This window comes from Stegastes partitus, unplaced genomic scaffold (assembly GCF_000690725.1).
Source record: "Stegastes partitus isolate 25-593 unplaced genomic scaffold, Stegastes_partitus-1.0.2 Scaffold1976, whole genome shotgun sequence".
In the NCBI taxonomy this organism is placed as follows: Eukaryota; Metazoa; Chordata; class Actinopteri; family Pomacentridae; genus Stegastes; species Stegastes partitus.
This window is the reverse complement of record NW_007579707.1, coordinates 36,684-54,962: the sequence shown is the minus strand read 5'-3', so window position 1 is coordinate 54,962 and position 18,279 is coordinate 36,684. Positions and strand designations below refer to the sequence as shown.

Sequence of the window (18,279 nt, the reverse complement as noted above, 5' to 3'; positions counted from 1 at the left end):
AAACCCAAAAAAACAGGTCCCCTCCAGCAAACATTCCCTGGATCGGGTGTACTGTACATTCCTGCTGGTCTAGCTCTGACTGTGATCTATGACTGTCTTCATCTGTTAGCATCGGTCCTGCTCACAAGAATCAGGTCAACAGCAAACAAAATGTATGATTAACATTTAATCACTAGCTAGTTTTACTCATGACAAAACTTTTTTTTTCATTTCAGGGTCTTTAGTTACGTATGTTCATAGGAAAGCTCCACCCAGTACCGTGTTTGGGCACATGGGATATATTCTGTGTGCTACAGCTTATTTTTCTCAGGTCACTAAGTTGCTGGAGTCTGAGTGGGCAGTCCTGCCTGCTTGGTGCTCTCTGGTCCACCTTTCCTCTCTCCACCTTGCTGGTGTGGTTTGTTGCATTGGGCAACACCTCTCACTGCCCCACAACCATCCACAGCTATGCCAGTGATGCCACTGATTTACATGCTTCACATTATTATTATTATTATTATTATTATTATCAGTAATAGTAGAAGCACTTACACTAACACTCTTGCTGTCATTACCTGTGTTTTTTAATTTTGACAACAAAACTATCATTTGATTATGTGACTGATAAAATAAATAACCCCTTAACTCCGCCTATGTACAACACACAAACACATGTCCTAATCAGTATACACATATGAGTGATAAACTGACAAAATGAAGCACAATTCAGTCATGCAACGAGAACTCTGTTGCACCAACACTTGCTGTACCTGAGTGGGAAGACACTGCTGGATTGGGAGTAAATGTCTTGTCCTTCTAATTTCGGGCTTGTTGCTTGTTGGCTAACATCAAACTGGTGCATTGCTGCCACCAGCTGGTAGGCAGTGTGGCTCAGGAGCTCCCAGATTCACTCCTCACATATACCCCTCATGTTCTCTCAATTCAAATGATTGTTTTCTAAACCAGCTAAATATATTTGATAGAACTCACTTCTTGAGTTGTTTCATAGAATTTCTATGAAGTCACATTTTGCTTCCATGTTTTTGAGGCTTTGGAGAAGTGAGGTTCTTTCTGCCTGCGCTGCGTATTCTTCTTCTGAACAGTGGACTGCTTCACATCGTGGCCTTGCCTCTCCTGACACCCAGCAGCCAGATCTCACTCATGCTTACTCCTATTCTGAGTTTAAACTCTGGAACAATAAATGCGATGCATATTTTATTTCTCTTCATCTTTGAAGCATCTGTAAGTAACTGGTGGCCATGATGAGTCTGTATGATCTGTGGTTTGTGTTTCTTTGCAGTGCATGTGGTGACCTGTCCATGCATTGAGCTGAAGTTCTGCTGCTGTCCAGAACTTCCTGTTCCACTGCTCTCTTTCTCCCAGTGGGGGTTGTTGTGCTGGATGCTGTGTGGTTTGTGAGTCCAGCCAACATTTCCTGATTAAACGGTTTTTGTTTCGGTTCTATTCAGTGTCCGACTTCAATCCAACTTCAGCCACAAGACGAAGCGCCACTGTATCAGTCCAACAGCCTGTTCCGGACACCGCTAGGCTGCAGGTCCGGGCCGGACCGGGCCGGACCGGCTAGTGGGCGGGGCGACGGTCACGAGCGCACAGATGTGCAGCAGCAGCAGCAGCACGGCGCGAGCAGTTGGCGGTTACTTCCTGGTTCCGAGCAACAGATGAAGCAGCAGCTCCGGTTCTAACTCCAGCTCTGCCGCGATGGTCGAGACTCCGGCTGGCTGTGTGTTCGAAGACATCCAGCATGAAGACATCCAAGTTGAAGCGGTAAATGTGCTCTCAGCGTCGCTCGTGTCTTCGCTTCTCGGCTGCTTCCCCCAGAAGCAGTTTGTGAAGCGGCTGCGACACGGTGCAGACCAGGCCCGAGTCTGGAGCAGGCCCGAGGAGCTGGGCAACGTTTAGTAGTAAAAGTTTGTCTGTGTGTGTGTGCGTGTGTGTGTGTGTGTGTGTGTGCGTGTGTGTGTGTGTGTGTGTGTGCGTGTGTGCGCGCGCAGGCGGTGGGACGAGGGACGTTCGGAGTGGTCTTCAAAGCGGTGTGGAAGGGCAAAGACGTGGCCATCAAGACCATCGAGAGCGACAATGAAAGGAACGCGTTCCTCGTTGAGGTGCTTCAACGCCTTTGCTTTTCTGTTTGTGCAGCATGAAGCCCAGTTCCACGCTTTTAGTCCAAAATGAGAACAGCTGGCTCAGAATAAAGCTGTAGAGGCCCGACACATTTAGAAAACAGGATGTTCTGTTCGGATCGTCCTTTCTTTAAAGCCAACACACTGCAGGATAATTGTTTGATTACTGTGGCAGAGGGTGAAACTAGTCTGGATGAGAAGAACCAGCACAGGTCTTCAGCAAGCGCTCCAGCTCAGATCTGAGCACTTTTAATGTCTGTAACTAATAAGAAGCTTTAGAGACAGAAAGCTGTTAACATCCCACTTTCAGTTCGCTAACATCAGCATTAGCCCAGAAGAGTGCAGTTTGGAGGGTTTCAGTCTGAACCTGTGAACCACTCACATAACCTGGTTCAGGTCCAGCGGTTCAGACGAAGGTCGTGGACCAGATTTCTAATGCAGATCGGTCATGAACAGTATGTATTGTTTCCCATGTGCCCATTTGTTGTCTGTGCACAGCTACGCCAGCTCTCCAGGGTGAACCATCCCAACATCGTCAAGCTGTATGGCTCCTGTGACAAACCAGTGAGTATGAAGCACCGTGTCGCCCGTGTTCTGTCAGATAAACCCCCTGAATTAGTTTCAGGTGTGAATACTGAGGTTTGATTTAGCGCTTACGCTGAACACTGCTGAATAATGAAATGTGTTCATTTTTAGTGGTTTTTCAACGGTAAGCTTTGTCTCTATTCATTTTTCCCGTTTGCATCTGGAACTAATGTGCAGTTTGCCTGGAAACTTCTGTCGTATTCTAGGAAGCGCTGGTAGTGGATGTTAACATGTGTTAGTGGAACAGCTGATGAGTGTTTATGAGTGGCAGATAAATGCTTCATGATGCCAAAATGATCACGTTAACAAAATGCATACCGACATCTCTCACTGGTCATTCTGCCCCAATTCACTGAATGTCTGACGCCTGACCATCTTCAGTTTGACTGATTTTTATTTTTTGTAGGTGCTGACTGTTGATTGAGTTGATCACCAGTAAAATCTGGGGTCAAAGCCAACATTAGTTTTTGAGTTAAACATTCTTATAGAGGGTGGAGTCATGCTGTGTTTTCTTCTGTTTGAAGTGCAGTAACTTGATAAATAATGTAGTTAGAGTTCTGAAACTCTGCAGACTCACTCATATGTACACATGGTCTGTCATAGTTAGAATAATACTATATATATATATATATATATATATATATATGATGCTGCAGCTTTGGTCACAAAATGTCAGTGTTTTTTTTTCTATTCCAAAACACCTCTGACTAGAAATTTCACACCGTTTACTTCATAACATACGTCTGCACAAGAAAAAGTCAGACAAATATGAGATTGTCAGGCTCAAAGTTTTTTTTAAAATTTGGTGAATTGATGTGTAATGGCCCCAATACCGACACCAAAATGATAACACAGCACGAACTTAGTAAAAGTAGTGGAAAAATAAATGACAGACTGACTTAAAGTTTGTTGTTTTGTTTATTAGTTAGAAGAATAGAGAACGTCTTTTGGTCACTGCAAGGCAGCAGAGAACGTGAAGAGGACAGTAAACAACAACAAAAGGGAGTTACTGTGCTCTGGTGTGTTGAACATTCTAGTGTCATATCAGGGCTGCTGATCATTGCTGTGAATTTCCTTATCAAATTGTGATGGTGAAAAAAGTTGACAGCACAGGCAAAGATGAGCTTTGTCGTGTCCATGGGATTGTCCTGATTGTCTCTTGTAAGGGAAGTGATGTCGTCGTACCTTTGTGCATCTGCTTTGTGCACAGTGTGGCTACTGTCAGCCAGAGACCTCACTTTGCTTCTCATTTTGTCACCATGAAAGCTGCAACATGGGGGGAGGTGCCCACTATGCCTGCAGAGTGCTGTACGCTCACTGGGATCTGACAGGGAAGGGGGAGGACTCTTCTATGAATCCACTGTCATTTATCTTAAATTGTAGGTATGGATAAAAATGGGGTATTGACCCATTTTTAGTAACGGGGGGTTCAACCCTTCTTCAGCCCTTTTCACAAGCAGCTGTACTTGCGGTTGTGGGAAATGACTTATTAGGGGAAGATTTATCCACATTTCAACTGTAATATTTATCCAAAAGTATTACAGAATATAAAGTTTGTATGTCAAAATCACAACGAATCTTTTTTCAAGCACTTTTGTCAACAATTGCAAATCTATTAGGTTACAAAATGAAATTCCAATGACAACAAACCTCACTGTGATAAAAACACTAACAGGTTAAAGATGAATCACTATAAGTATAATCTGAGTGTTTTTCCCCACAAGACACAAACATGAAGTGAAGTTAGTTTTTTTTACAGCTGTTTGGAAGTTGTTCTCTTGGAGTTTGCTTCATACCTGCAGCATCGCACAGCAGCACGACCCAGATGTGCGTTTTGACAGAGACAGATGTAGCGACAGCAGCGGTACAACAGTGCTAACTTTAGTAAATTCACACAATGTCAGTTTGGTTTCCAGCTGTTTAGGACAATTTGTTCGTAGTTAATGGTTGATTAGGATCCAGACAGACGAGTGAGCTGTCACGCAGTCACATTTTATAGGCTAAATAATAAATCTATGAAATACTTTGTTACACTGAGGCCAGCCTCAGGTTGAGTCATGAGCCTTCAGTTTCTGTGTTTTTGAAAGCGGAAAGTAAACTGGGATGTTAGTTTTTTGGCCACTTTGATCAGCTGTTGTTAGGTTAGTTTTGTCTGTTATTGCATTATTATGTGTCATACATCACTTGGTGTATTGTTTTGTCAAGACAAATGTCATGCGCTTCTGCGGTCATGGCACTGTGGTGAGGAACATTAGCAAAGAAATGACCTATGTCTGAATGACTAGTGCTGTCACTTTAATGGATGGATGAAGTCAGCAATGTTGCATGGCCTGTGTGTGAAAGGGGCTTTTGTGTTGTGTAGTATACAACAAGGGAAATACTCCTAAAGACCATCTGTTAGCAGTTTGTTGCAAAGCACAGCAAAAGGCCTCAGTGCAGCTTCTCTGCGACTGTAGAAAACAAAGCCCCTGCAGAGTTCTTCCTTCATAAATATGCTCTGTGTCTTCCAGGGTAAAAAAGAATGGGAAAAAATGAACATGTAGTTTTTAAATGAGAACTTTCACCATGCATTCTGTTACAACAGAACACTGCCTTGTGAAAAGGTGTACAAACTTGACGGGAATGTGTAAAAGATGAAAATATACCAACAACACTGTAAAAGGATGGTAAATAGGAAATATAACACCAGAAATGTTCAAATAAGTAGGAACCTGACTTGGTCATATGACCTTTTCCACCATGAGAAATGTTCGGCTTTTTTAGAGCTTTTGTTGCCATCTCACATTTACTGGCATATATTGATCTATTAGTGTATGTATAATAAACACAGTAGCATCAATAAACTGTTTGTCAGTTAGAAACCCCATTACTTTAGCTAATGCATCTTATTTCTTATATGTTGTCAGATAGTTGCAGGATGTTGGACAGTAAGGGGGAGGGATTTTAGAGGAATTCACAGCATCACCATCATGCCTTCATTGTGAACATCATGTGATTTGTGTTCTCAGGTCTGTCTGGTCATGGAGTATGCAGAATGTGGCTCTTTATACAATCGTAAGTCCTATTTTGTCTGGAAGAAATTCTTGTGTAACTATGTTGACTTGGCATCATGATCAGTATTTTAGCCAGTTTATTGTCAAAAGAGTTAGTCCTCGATAATCTTAGAATTGTGTGAATATGCAGTGCTTAACAAGTGTGTTAACCACCTGTCAGAAAAATGAGAAAACATTATATTTTAGAAACCTTCCAAGAACTTGTTTAAAACTAAAAAGGTTCTTTTTATTTATTTGGCAAACAAAAAACTGAAACAACTAAATAATCATTTTTCACACATAATAACCAAAAACCTTCATATTTCCTGTGGCCTGCTTTGGCCGTGATAACAGCTGCATCCTTGCTGCCATTGTTTTCATGTCCTTTTAGACCGTCTCTGTTGTTGTCGAGTTCCACATAGTTTCTCGCTGTTCCCACAGACTTGCTTTAGATAAGGGCTCTCAAACTCAGCTGGGCTTGGGGCCACTGCTGGTATTGTCATCTCATAGGAGGGCCACTTCAGCATTCAAGTACAACAAGAAAGTGCAGCATTTCTGAAATTTGACTTCCCCCCAGTTCCATACAATATATTGTCATACTTGACTGAAAACACAATCAGCAGTTTCTACACAATTTTATGCATTTTTTTTTAACAGACGAATAATTTCTCTTAATTTGCTTTGTCTTAAATACAACAATGAAACTTTGCAATGAACTAAGAAATGCAATCCTTGAACACATTTGTACCTCTGTTCTATTTACTGGCCGACACCTGGCAGCACTTCTGCTCACACAGATGAGCTGCATTTGGCCTCATGGAGGCCACAGTTGAAATCCTGAGTACACCTTGAAGATGGGCATTACTAAGCCTGGACCTGTACTTGCGCTTATTAACGTTCATAGTAGAGATGTATGTGCTTCCAAAAGACACACTAGCTGACTGAACACTTTGCAGAGCTCTGGGAAGGATGGAGCTAATTCTCTTAGAAATTGTCTGGTCTTGTCTGCTTTTCCGTCTGCCTCTCTGAATTTTTCAGTTCACTGTTGCGCTGCAAGTCAATAAGTTCCATTTGCAACACACTTGGGACATTCTCCACATCAACTGAAAAGAGGTCTGCAAACAGCTGGAAAGTGCAGCGATGTGCCTTGAAGTCGGCAAAACGCAGTTCAGATTCCTACTGTAGGTTTTCAATAATACAGGCTGCTCATCACCGCTGCACCGTCCTCCACTAGAGATCTGCATATGGTAAAGTAGCTGAAGTTTTTTCCAGCAAACTCAGTTTTCCACAGTTAGTGAGGGTATTTCATGAGATATTTCACAAGTTTGCCAGCTAAATCCTTACTTCACCAATATGTTTGTACAGGTGTGTAAAAGCATGTTTGAAAATGTTGACGTTCAACTGCTGTGGGAAACCCTGATAAAAACCTGTCCATTTATATTTCACCACAAACACTCCACTTTTGAAAAAGTCCACTCGCTTTTACATTTACATTCACAGCAGCTTTTATTTCACATACTTATACACAGCTCAAAAAAATAAAGGGACACTAAAATAACACATCCTCGATCTCAGTGAATGAAATATTCCATTTGAAAATCTTTATTCATGACATGGTGGAATGTGTTGAGATGAAAAATAACATAAAATGTAAACCAAAGTTATCATCCCATGGAGGTCTGGATTTGGAGTTATATTCAAAATAAAAGTGGAAAATCACATTACAGGCTGATCCACCTTCAGTGGAAATTCCTCCAGACGAGTCAGAATGAGGTTCAGTCGTGTGTGTGGCCTCCACATACCTGTATGACCTCCCTACAAGGCCTGGGCATGCTCCTGATGAGGTGGCGGATGTTCTCCTGAGGGATCTCCTCCCAGACCTGGATTAAAGCATCAGTCAACTCCTGGACAGTCTGTGGTGCAACGTGGCGTTGGTGGATGGAACGAGACGTGAGGTCCCAGATGTGTTCAATTGGATTCAGGTCTGGGGAACGGGCCGGCCGGTCCACAGCATCAATGCCTTCATCATCAGGAACTGCTGACACACTTCAGCCACATGAGGCCGAGCATTGTCATGCTGTTATTTCTTATTCACAATGTCAGAAGCTTCAAGAGTCGTTGTCTATGTCTTCTTCAGACTCAAGAACATCATGACTGCAGTTTCTGCAGTGTGTAAGTATGTGAAAGAAAAGCTGCTGTGAATATAAATGTAAAAGTGAGTGTGGCCTTTTTCAACAAAGAAGTGTTTGTGGTGAAATCTAAATGTTAACAATCAACTCAGTCATAAAAAAACTGATTTCAGTCCTAATAAGTTTCTTAAGGTCCGATTTTTAGATTTTTCGACAATCATTTATGTGTACCCTAATTTGTGCAGGTTTTTTTTAAGGTTTCCCACAGGAGTTGAACTTCAATATTTTAAAGCATGTTGTTACACACCTTTACAGACATATTGGTGAAGAAACTGTTTGGTAAAGATTTAGTTGGTAGTTATTGATATGTTTCCCTTCCTGGGTGTCTGTTATGTAGTGAAGGCTTTTACACTATCATAAGCTGCTGGGATGAGCTGACCAGGGACCTGCAGCTTCAGGTTAAGGATGTTCAACTCCTGTGTGATGTCCACTAGGAATGCAAGGTCCATGTGACATTTTGGATCCCCAAAGTTCAGGAACAGTCATTCTGCCATCCTCCATGAATCTCTTCACCTCTGATCTTAACTCAAAAAGTCTCCTCAGTACGTTTCCCCGGCTGAGCCAGCACACCTCAGTAAAGCAAAGCACATCACCATATGCCGACTCAGTTTCTTCTAAATAGACATGGAACTGGTGGTGCTGTAAACTCCTAGACTGATGTAATTAATACATTTCAGGACTACAGACATGACATGTTCATATTTGGGGCATTTTCTGCACAGTGCTTGGTGATGAATGATGCAGTGCAAAAACCACAGCTGGATCTGCGTTCTCCTCTAACTTTCTCTGTAGCAGCGCTACTAGTCCGTTTTTTCTGCCTGTCATGGACGTGGCTCCATCAGTCGTACTGCCGACCAGTCTGTTCCATGGCAACCACATCACGCAGCTGCTGGAATATGTCCTTGGCTGTTGTGCACCTGTGCATTGGACATAAACTTAGCAATGCTTCTGTCACCTCAAACTGTTCATTGATTCCCCTGTTGAAGATCGTGAGCTGAGCATTATCAGCTTTGTCCGTGCTCTCATCAGGAGCTTCGGAGGATGCAGTGAAAGCGCTGGCTTTTATGCGTAACTGCTTGTAAATTTCACTTGATAACTCGCTAATCCGCTCTGCCACGGTGTTGGCCGACAGAGAGATATATTTTTAAACAAGTTCTTTTTTTCTGGACATAGAACATCAGAAACTTGCCACATGCAATCCTTCTAAAACTGTCCTTTGGTGAATGGCTTTCCAGCTTTGGCGATTAACTCACTCACCACATAATTAGCTTCAAGTGCAGCATCAGCGTCCTTCTTGGCTTTATGAAAAAGTCTTTGCTGAGATGTTAGCCCTCTCTGTAGCCACGTAGCTCGTTGTTTCGGGGACATGCAGGCATCCTGACCTTTGACATTACCTTGGCCCTGACGGAAACGCTGTTTTTCTTTCTTTTTTAACAGAATTGTTTTTTCATTTCAGTTGTGTGCAGATGGTATCTTAAACTGACATGAAACATTGCAAAAGAGTATGTAAATAAAAAAGTAATTTTGTGAGCCAGGTTATATTTTATTTTTGACATGCGGTGCGGGCCATGTGGACCACAAATGGCCCGCGGGCCGGCTTTAGATGAAACGTTTGTGCGATCAATCTTTAAATGTCCTGCATCCCAAATTTGCTCAATAGGATTTAAATCCAGTCTTTGACGTGGGCAGTCCATCAGTTCCAGAACTTCAGATTCCTTTTTCTTGGTTAGATGCTCTCTGTACAGCTTTGAATTATGCTTGGGCTCATTGACTTGTTGGTATATGAACCCACGACCAATCAGATTCAGTCCAGAAGGGATTTCACGATGCAAAATGCTGTGGTAGATGTTTTTGTTCATGATTACGTAGATTTTCACTAATTTGCCCACTCCGAGGAGGTGTGCTCCCCTCATTTGGTGAGCTCTCTTTACAAGAGTCCCAGTGTGATGGGACCAGGTCAGGGTGTCCGTTATCTGCACCCCCAGGAACTCTGTGGTACTGACCCTCTCCACTGCTGTGTTGTTGATGGTGAGAGGTGTGTGACTGGGCCGGCTTCAACGTTCAGGGCCAGATTGTTAGTTTTGCACCAGTCCTCCAGATATTCCACCTCCTCTCTGTAGGCCGTGTCGTCGTCATCCTTGATGAGGCCCACTACTGTCGTGTCGTCTGCAAAGTTCACGATGTGGTTAGTAGTGAACCTTGAGCAGCAGTCGTGGATAATCAAGGTGAACAGCAATGGCTCAGGACACAGCCCTGAGGAGAGCCTGTGTTCAGGGAGAGGACACTGGAGGCGTTGTTGCCCACCCACACCGACTTACGTCTGTTTGTAAGGAAATTGAGCAGCCAGTTAGGCAGGGGGGTGCTGAAACCAAGGGGGGGCAGTTTGCTTACCAGATGCTGCATACCGCATCAAATGCTGAGCTGAAGTCCAAAAACAGCATCCGCACATGCGTGTTCTTCACAGACTCAGCATATTCTTCAACCCACGTGTTATGATTGTCTGCAGCAGCTTCCTTGAACATGTCCCTGTCTGTATGCTCGAAGCAGTCCTGTAAAGCTTCCATGGCTCCTGCAGGCCAAACCCTTACCCGCTTCACTGTGGGTTTTTTCCTGATCCGCAGGGGCTTGTATGCAGGAATTATCATAACAGAGAGATGGTCTGAGGAGCCATGGGGAGGCCGGGGGACAGCCCGAATGCCTCTTTGATGTTGCTGTAGGCCAGGTCCAGCGTGTTCTCTCCCCTGGTTGCAAAACCCACATACTGATGGAAGTAATAATAATAGTAATCGATCAGGTTTGTGTAGCACTTTTCTAGCACAAGGAGTAACTCAAAGGAGGCCTCTGGATGTGGTCAGCGTAGAAGTCAGAGGCTGCGTAGAAGGTCCCAAGTGGTCGCGACTACAAGTCCTAAACTGCTGGATTCATGCAGTTCTGAGATTGCATGACGGTGGTATACTGGTCTGGAGTAAGACTGCTGCTGATACACACTGAAATTTTGCAAACTGACCGGTATATAAGCCATTTTGTCTCTGGTGTTATGCTGAGCCATTGCAGCTGCAGCTAAACAGGGCACCGCCATCTTTAACCTACAATGGAGAGAAGACGGTCTTCTTGAAAGTTACTGAGACGGAGAAATTCTATGAAGAAAAGATTAGATTGTCTCTGTCAGTGGATGAATAAACTGGAACTAAATCTGAGGGAAGAGCGCAGGACAGCTGTGAGTACCTGGAGCTGGAGATGAGCCAGATTTACCATGTGAAGGAGAGTGAACTGGAATTTGACCAGGGATCAATTACAGGAATAATTGTTTTAATTCAGAGGGACTTAAAGAAGTAGAGTTACGCATGCTGTGCAGGCCTGTGTGGTTAGCAGTTCTAACAAATCATTTGTCGACCTGAACTGAGACAATGGTTGCAGACCTAATGTGTGGATGACGACAGATGGATGAGTATCGTCGTGAGCTATCAGCTTTGTTTTTAATGTCTAGACAAAAATCATAAATGCACTTACAGGACATGAGTCCACAAGTATCTGAATTATGATTTAGGAATCGCTAAAAGGTACTTGTTTTATGCTAGCTGAAGATGTTAATTAACATGAAATAGAAATGAAACTCTTCCATCTTGTTTCTTGAGAGAGTGTGTTTTTTTTGTTTTTTTTTTAGAGTAAGTGATGATTTCAACAAAAGTTTTGGATAAAAGACTCTTCGTTCATGTGCAGTCTATCTGGCTGGTTTTGTTATTTTTTCAGGTATGCCAATTGATACAGGAAGGCTAAAGGACAATTAAATAGGCTATTAACCCAATTTACCAAAATAGCCTTCTCACAGAGGACTGTTGTAACGGGGAACGAATGTCTGTCAGTAAATGTATGATGATGTGTATTTGTTGTAAAGTTATGTTGCTCTCAATTTGAATCTATCAAAATGAGATGGTATGAATTGTGTGTTTTGTTTGATGATACATAAATGACCTAAGAAATGCCTAAACATGGCCCACATACATATATGCAGTATCAGGAGCAAATTAAATGAAGTGGAAGACATATTATTGTCAGATTATTTTCATATATTAGCTGTGTCTGACACATTTAGACTCTACTTTTGAAGATGCATCCTTGATGATAGGTAGGTATAATTCATAGGAAGGAAAGAAATACATGTGCAGCTTCAGGATTGTCTTAAGTAATACAGTGAATCTGGAAAGTATTCACAGCGCTTCACTTTTACCACATTTTGTTATGTTACAGCCTTATTCTGAAATGGATTATATTCATTTTTTCCCTCAAAATTCGACACAGAATACATCATTATGACAACTTCAAAAAGGTTTTCTGAGATTTTTGCAAATTTATTAAAAATCAAAAACTAAGAAATCATATGTGCATAACTATTCACAGCCTTTGCACAGTATTTGGTTGATGCACCTTTGGCAGTAATTACAGCCTCAAGTCTTCTTGAATATGATGCCACAAGCTTGGCACACCTGTCTTTGGGCAGTTTTGCCCATTCCTCTTTGCAGAACCTTTCCAGCTCCATCATGTTGGATGGGAAGCGTCGGTGCACAGCCATCTTCAGATCTGTCCAGAGATGTTCAATCGGATTCAGGTCTGGGTTCTGGCCGGGCCACTCAAGGACATTCACAGAGTTGTCCTGAAGCCGCTCTTTTGAGATCTTGGCTGTGTGCTCGGGGTCGTTGTCCTGCTGAAAGATGAACCGTCACCCCAGTCTGAGGTCCAGAGTGCTCTGGAGCAGGTTTTCATCCAGGATGCGTCTGGACATTGCTGCATTCATCTTTCCCTCAATCCTGACTAGTCTCCCAGTTCCTGCCGCTGAAAAACATCCCCACAGCATGATGCTGCCGCCACCATGCTTCACTGTAGGGATGGTATTGGCCTGGTGATGGGCGCTGTCTGGTTTCCTCCAAACGTGATGCCTGGCATTCAGGCTGAAGCGTTCAATCTTTGTCTCATCAGACCAGAGAACTTTGTTTCTCATGGTCTGAGAGTCTTTCAGGTGGATTTTGGCAGACTTTAGGCAGGCTGCCATGTGCCTGTTACTAAGGAGTGGCTTCCGTCTGGCCACTCTACCATAGAGGCCTGATTGATGGATTGCTGCAGAGATGGTTGTCCTTCTGGAAGGTTCTCCTCTCTCCACAGAGGAACGCTGGAGCTCTGACAGAGTGACCATCGGGTTCTTGGTCACCTCTCTGACTAAGGCCTTCTCCCCCGATCGCTCAGTTTAGATGGCCAGCCAGCTCCAGGAAGAGTCCTGGTGGTTCCAGACTTCTTCCATTTACGGAGGATGGAGGCCACTGTGCTCATTGGGACCTTCAAAGCAGCAGACATTTTTTTTATCCTTCCCCAGATTTGTACCTCGAGACAATCCTGTCTCTGAGGTCTATAGACAGTTCTTTCGACTTCATGCTTGTTTTGTTTTGTCAACTGTGGGACCTCATATGGACAGGTGTGTGCCTTTCCAAATCATGTCCAGTCAACTGAATTTACCACAGGTGGACTCCAGTTAGGCTGTAGAAACATCTCAAGGATGATCAGTGGAAACAGGATGCACCTGAGCTCAGTTTTGAGCGTCATGGCTAAGGCTGTGAATACTTATGTACATATGATTTCTTCGTTTTTTATTTTTAATAAAGTTGGATGTCATGAGTTGTCATAATGGTGTATTTTGTATAGAATTTCGAGGGGGGAAATGAATTGAATCCATTGTAGAATAAGGCTGTAACATAACAAAATGTGGTAAAAGTGAAGCGCTGTGAATGCTTCCCGGATGCACTGTAGGTCTGCTGACTAGAATTGGCTTTAGTAATAATGGTGAGACAGTGGCCACAGGTATTGATCAGCTCTGTTTGAACACGCCAGAAGTCTGCTCCAAAGCCATATCTATACCTATAGGATGCTGTGGCCATAATTTAATTGCAATTGACAAAAAAACAAAAGTACCAAAGGAGGGATCTAAAATAATCAAGAAGAGATCATTTAAAAGTTTTGATCAAGAAAAATATGAGAGATATTTCAAATGTTAAGTTGTCTGATATATTGTTGTCTGATGATCCAGAAGCTGCCCTCCAGGCTTTTTAATGAAACTTTAACAAATGTCTTAGATCACCATGCGCCTGTGAAAGAATCCACAGTCGGAGCTGTTAGCTCCCCATGGCTGGACACAGGATTGGAAGGATATATATGAAGGAAAGAGAGCAAACAGCTTTATCATCTGGGATTAGCTCAGATTGGCAAATTTACTGTAAACTAAGAAATGTTTATTACAAAACTAAATAAGAGAAGGAAAAACAGTACTATGGTAACATTATTTATGAACTAAACATGACAGTAAAATATTATGGAGTACTTTAAATAATCTAATGAAAGACAATACTAAAAGTGGAGTTCTTCACTGGATCTGAAGACATTGCAAATCAATTAAATATTATTTTACAACTAAAATTGATAAGCTTAAGGCTACTGTACAGAATAGTAACACTGACTGAGCAGTGAGATTATTAAATGAGATTATGGAGAGTAAACACTGTGTCTTTAATCTTAAGCCTTTTACTGTATGGAGAGTTGAGCTCATGTTCATAAGAATGAGCCACCTGAGGTCGATTTTCTTGACAGGCGGCTGCTCAAACCTATTGTTGCTGTTGTTGCTCCAGTGATCACTCATATAGTTAATTTATGTTTTAACAAAAATAAATGGCCACAGGCATGGAAATTTGCAAAAATTATACCAACACCAAAAAATAAAAAGTTCATTTTTCTGAATCAAACAGTCATCCACTAAGTTTATGACCAATTTTGAGTAAAATAATGAACGAATTCAGTTCTATTTTTCAAATAATGATTTGTTTACTGACTTCCAGCTTGCTTTTAGGGAAAAGTACGCTACAGCAGCGGCCTTTACTCAAATGGTAGACGATTGGTATAATGATCTCGAACAAAAGAAGCTGTTTTTTCTTCTTCTGCTCTTTTAACAATTGACAGTTCCTTAAGCGAGAGACAGCAAATGGTTTGCTTTAATGGAAACGAGTCAGACATTAATCATGTGAAACATCGAGTGCTTCAAGGAAGTTGTCTTGAGCTTCTTTTGTGTTCTATTTTTACAAACGATTTTCCCTTTGTGTTAAATGAAGCGTGTGTGGTAATGTGTGCGGAGGATACCACAGTTTATTTAGTGAAAACAACAATTGGGGATTTAAATACAAATTTAAATGAGGAAACAAAGTCAGTTGTTGAGTGGATTAACAGCAATAAACTGATTTTGAATGTGTCGATAGCCAGTAGTATGGTTACTGGAGCTAAATATACATTTATATTGTTGAGTTCTTATTGATCATATATACGATCTTGGGTCAAACACATACAGAGAATCGTAACTAAAATTGGAAATATTTTATCAATGATTAGGACATGTGCCAAATATCTTACACCACAAACTGCTATACAAGTCATTCAAGCTTTGGCTTTGTCGCACATGAATTACAGTACAGTTGTTTGGTCCAATACCTCACTCGGTAGCATAAGAAAACTGCAGCTGGTACAGAGTAAAGCAGCATGTGTTGCCCTTTCCTGTGGGATGAATGTCTCTAACATGCACAATCGTCTCCATTGGCTTCATGTCAAATAGAGATTGTTGTACTTGCTGATGGTGTTCATGACAAATATTGTCACGCAAAAAAACACCAACTGTTCTCTATAGTATATTGTCCTTTAGTACAGCAATACATAAATATTCAACAAGACATGCTGCTGGAAATTGCTTTTCCTTACCTAGATCTAAGTCATTTACTCAGCGTACAGTGGTATGCAGAGCAATGAAAGAATAGAATTCACTTCCCAATTATGAACATAGTAAGCTTTAAAATAAAATTAAAAGCTTATTACTACACACAAGATGTCAGTTATTAACATCCATGGGGTGCTCTGTCAGGGCTGTATAGCCCTGTTGGCTGTGAGGATGCAGGGTTCTGTGTTTCCTTGTTCAGGAGACTAAAATCATGGTTAACTTCTATGGCATACCATTCCTTGATCATTGGTCATGTCATGTTTGCAGTAGGACAAAATCTATTTTTTATGACGGTTCAGTGTGGGAGCTTGTGTTGTATGATTCGTTGGTTCAGTATGCGCTGTAGATGTGTGTGTAGTCTGTATTGTGTATGTGTGTTTTTGGTTGGTATTTGGTATGTACTGTGTTAATGTATTCTGTAATTGTATTGAGTTGTGTGTATTGTGTGTACATACTGTTTTTGATGTTAATGAAGTTATGAAGACTCCAGGAACAATAGCTGCTGCCTTGTACAAGCTAGTAGGGATTTCAATAAACAAACAAACAAACCACTAAAACATTTTTGTCTGTTCAGGAATGCAAGTAAACAACTGTACCTTTCATTGGGTGGTGGTCTAGTAAAATTGTTAAGCACTGTATTTTTTTAAATTTTAAAATTTTTAGTTTCATTTGATTAGCAAATAAAAAAATAAATAAATATCAGTGAAAATATAAACCCAGCTGGAACACACTGGGCAACAGGATGCCATTCACATCCAGCTGAAAACAGAAGTTTACATTCACTGTATGAAAAGACAACTTTTCCCCCTCACTATCTGACATTGAATCAGACTGAACTTTTCCTGTTTAGGTCAGATAGGATTACCAAAATTATTTCTATTTGCTAAACGCCAGAATAATGAGAAAGAGAATTTTTAAGAATTTTATGTTTCTCTCTTCAAAGTCAGAAGTTTACGTACATTTCCTTAGTATTTGGTAGCAATACCTTTAAACTGTATGACTTGCGTCAAACATTTTGGGTTTCCTTCCACAAGCTTCTCACAATAGTTTGATGAATTCTGGCCCATTCCTCCTGACAGAACTGGTGGAACTGAGTCAGGTTTGTTGGCCGCCTTGCTCCACAGGCCTTTTCAACTCTGCCCACAAATGTTCTACAGGACTGAGATCAGGGCTTTGTGATGGCCACTCCAAAACATTGACTTGTTGTCCTGAAGCCTCTTTGTAACTAATCTGGTGGTATGTTAAGGGCCATTGCCCATTTGGAAGACCCATTTGTTTCCAAGCTTTAACTTCCTGGCTGATGTCTTGAGGTGTTATGTAAAGGTTTTATGTGTTTTTATACAGTGTATGTAAGCTCCTGTTTCAACTGCACATGACAATTTCAAATTACAGTTGAGATTTGCATCAAAATAATTGTGTACGTTTGTGTGTTTGTACATTTCATTATAGTGTTGTTTCATTGTTTGGTTCTCTCTCTGGTTGTCACTCACAGTCCTGCACAGTGCAGATCCACAGCCCCACTACACAGCATCTCATGCAATGAGCTGGTGTCTGCAGTGTGCCAAGGGAGTTGCCTATCTTCATGCAATGAAGCCAAAGGCCTTAATTCACAGGGACCTCAAACCTCCAAAGTAAGACTCCTCATAGTCAAACAGATAGAAATCACACATTTCAAGATTTTCTTAAGAATTGCAAAACACAGTGGTTGTTATCTGTTCATTGCCATCTGACTGCCCTGAGTCACGGGAAGCTGTAAAGCCAAAAATTCCAAAAAAAATTTCTCCAAAAAACATGAAACATGCACTGTCCAAGTGCTACTGGAGGACAAATTTGTGAAAAAAGTGTTCGAGGCAAGAGGGGTGCAATGCATTGAAGTACCCATATGATCCATTTTAATTGTGTTTTGTGGTTGTTCTAAACTTTAAAATGTAAAGCAAAAAATGTTAAGATATGAAGACATTTACTTATGCCATTCCTCCAGTACCCCCACAACTAGATGGCCTCCTAGCTTTACATGGATGTGACTCAGGTGGCAGAGCCGGCTGCTGTTCACTGATCGCAGGGTTGGTGATTTGATTCCCAGCCCCTCCACATGCCAAAGTGTGCTTGCTCCTGATGGCATGGCAGCTCTGTCACCATTGGTCTATTAATGTTTGTGTGAAGCCCTGTTGAAGTTTTACAACTGATGGACATTCAGTCTTTTTAATGAAGAATGTGTGGACAGCAGCTGTTCGTTGTATTTAAAGTTTTGTGAAATTAACCATCTTTGCAGTGTTCGGAGCTGAAAATCGAAAGACACATTCTGGGCACATTCATTGATTTTCTGAAAAAGAACAAAATATGGGATATTTAAAACTGCCTTGTGTCTTAAACCACACACCCCAGTTGACACACAATAGGCATGTTCCAATACCCATCCATCCATTATCTATACACAGGGGGGCGGAGTCTATCCCCTGACTCAGGGTGAAGGCAGGTTCACCTGGACAGGTAACCAGTCTATCACAGGGCTACACTTAGAGACAGACAACCAAGCACACTCACATTCACACCTA

At 41.7% G+C, this 18,279-nt stretch overlaps 1 protein-coding gene across 1 annotated transcript in view; it reads left to right on the top strand.

Moving 5' to 3' along the window:
* The first annotated feature begins 1,581 nt into the window (after positions 1–1,581).
* The window catches only part of LOC103373421 (mitogen-activated protein kinase kinase kinase 7-like), a 47,105-nt gene continuing 30,407 nt past the window's right edge, over positions 1,582–18,279 (top strand). The window contains exons 1-5 of the mRNA XM_008303308.1: positions 1,582–1,764; positions 1,992–2,102; positions 2,619–2,684; positions 5,714–5,759; positions 17,217–17,355. Coding sequence (XP_008301530.1) covers positions 1,699–1,764; positions 1,992–2,102; positions 2,619–2,684; positions 5,714–5,759; positions 17,217–17,355 — 428 coding nt within the window. The 5' untranslated portion in view covers positions 1,582–1,698. The remainder of the gene's footprint in view (positions 1,765–1,991; positions 2,103–2,618; positions 2,685–5,713; positions 5,760–17,216; positions 17,356–18,279) is intronic.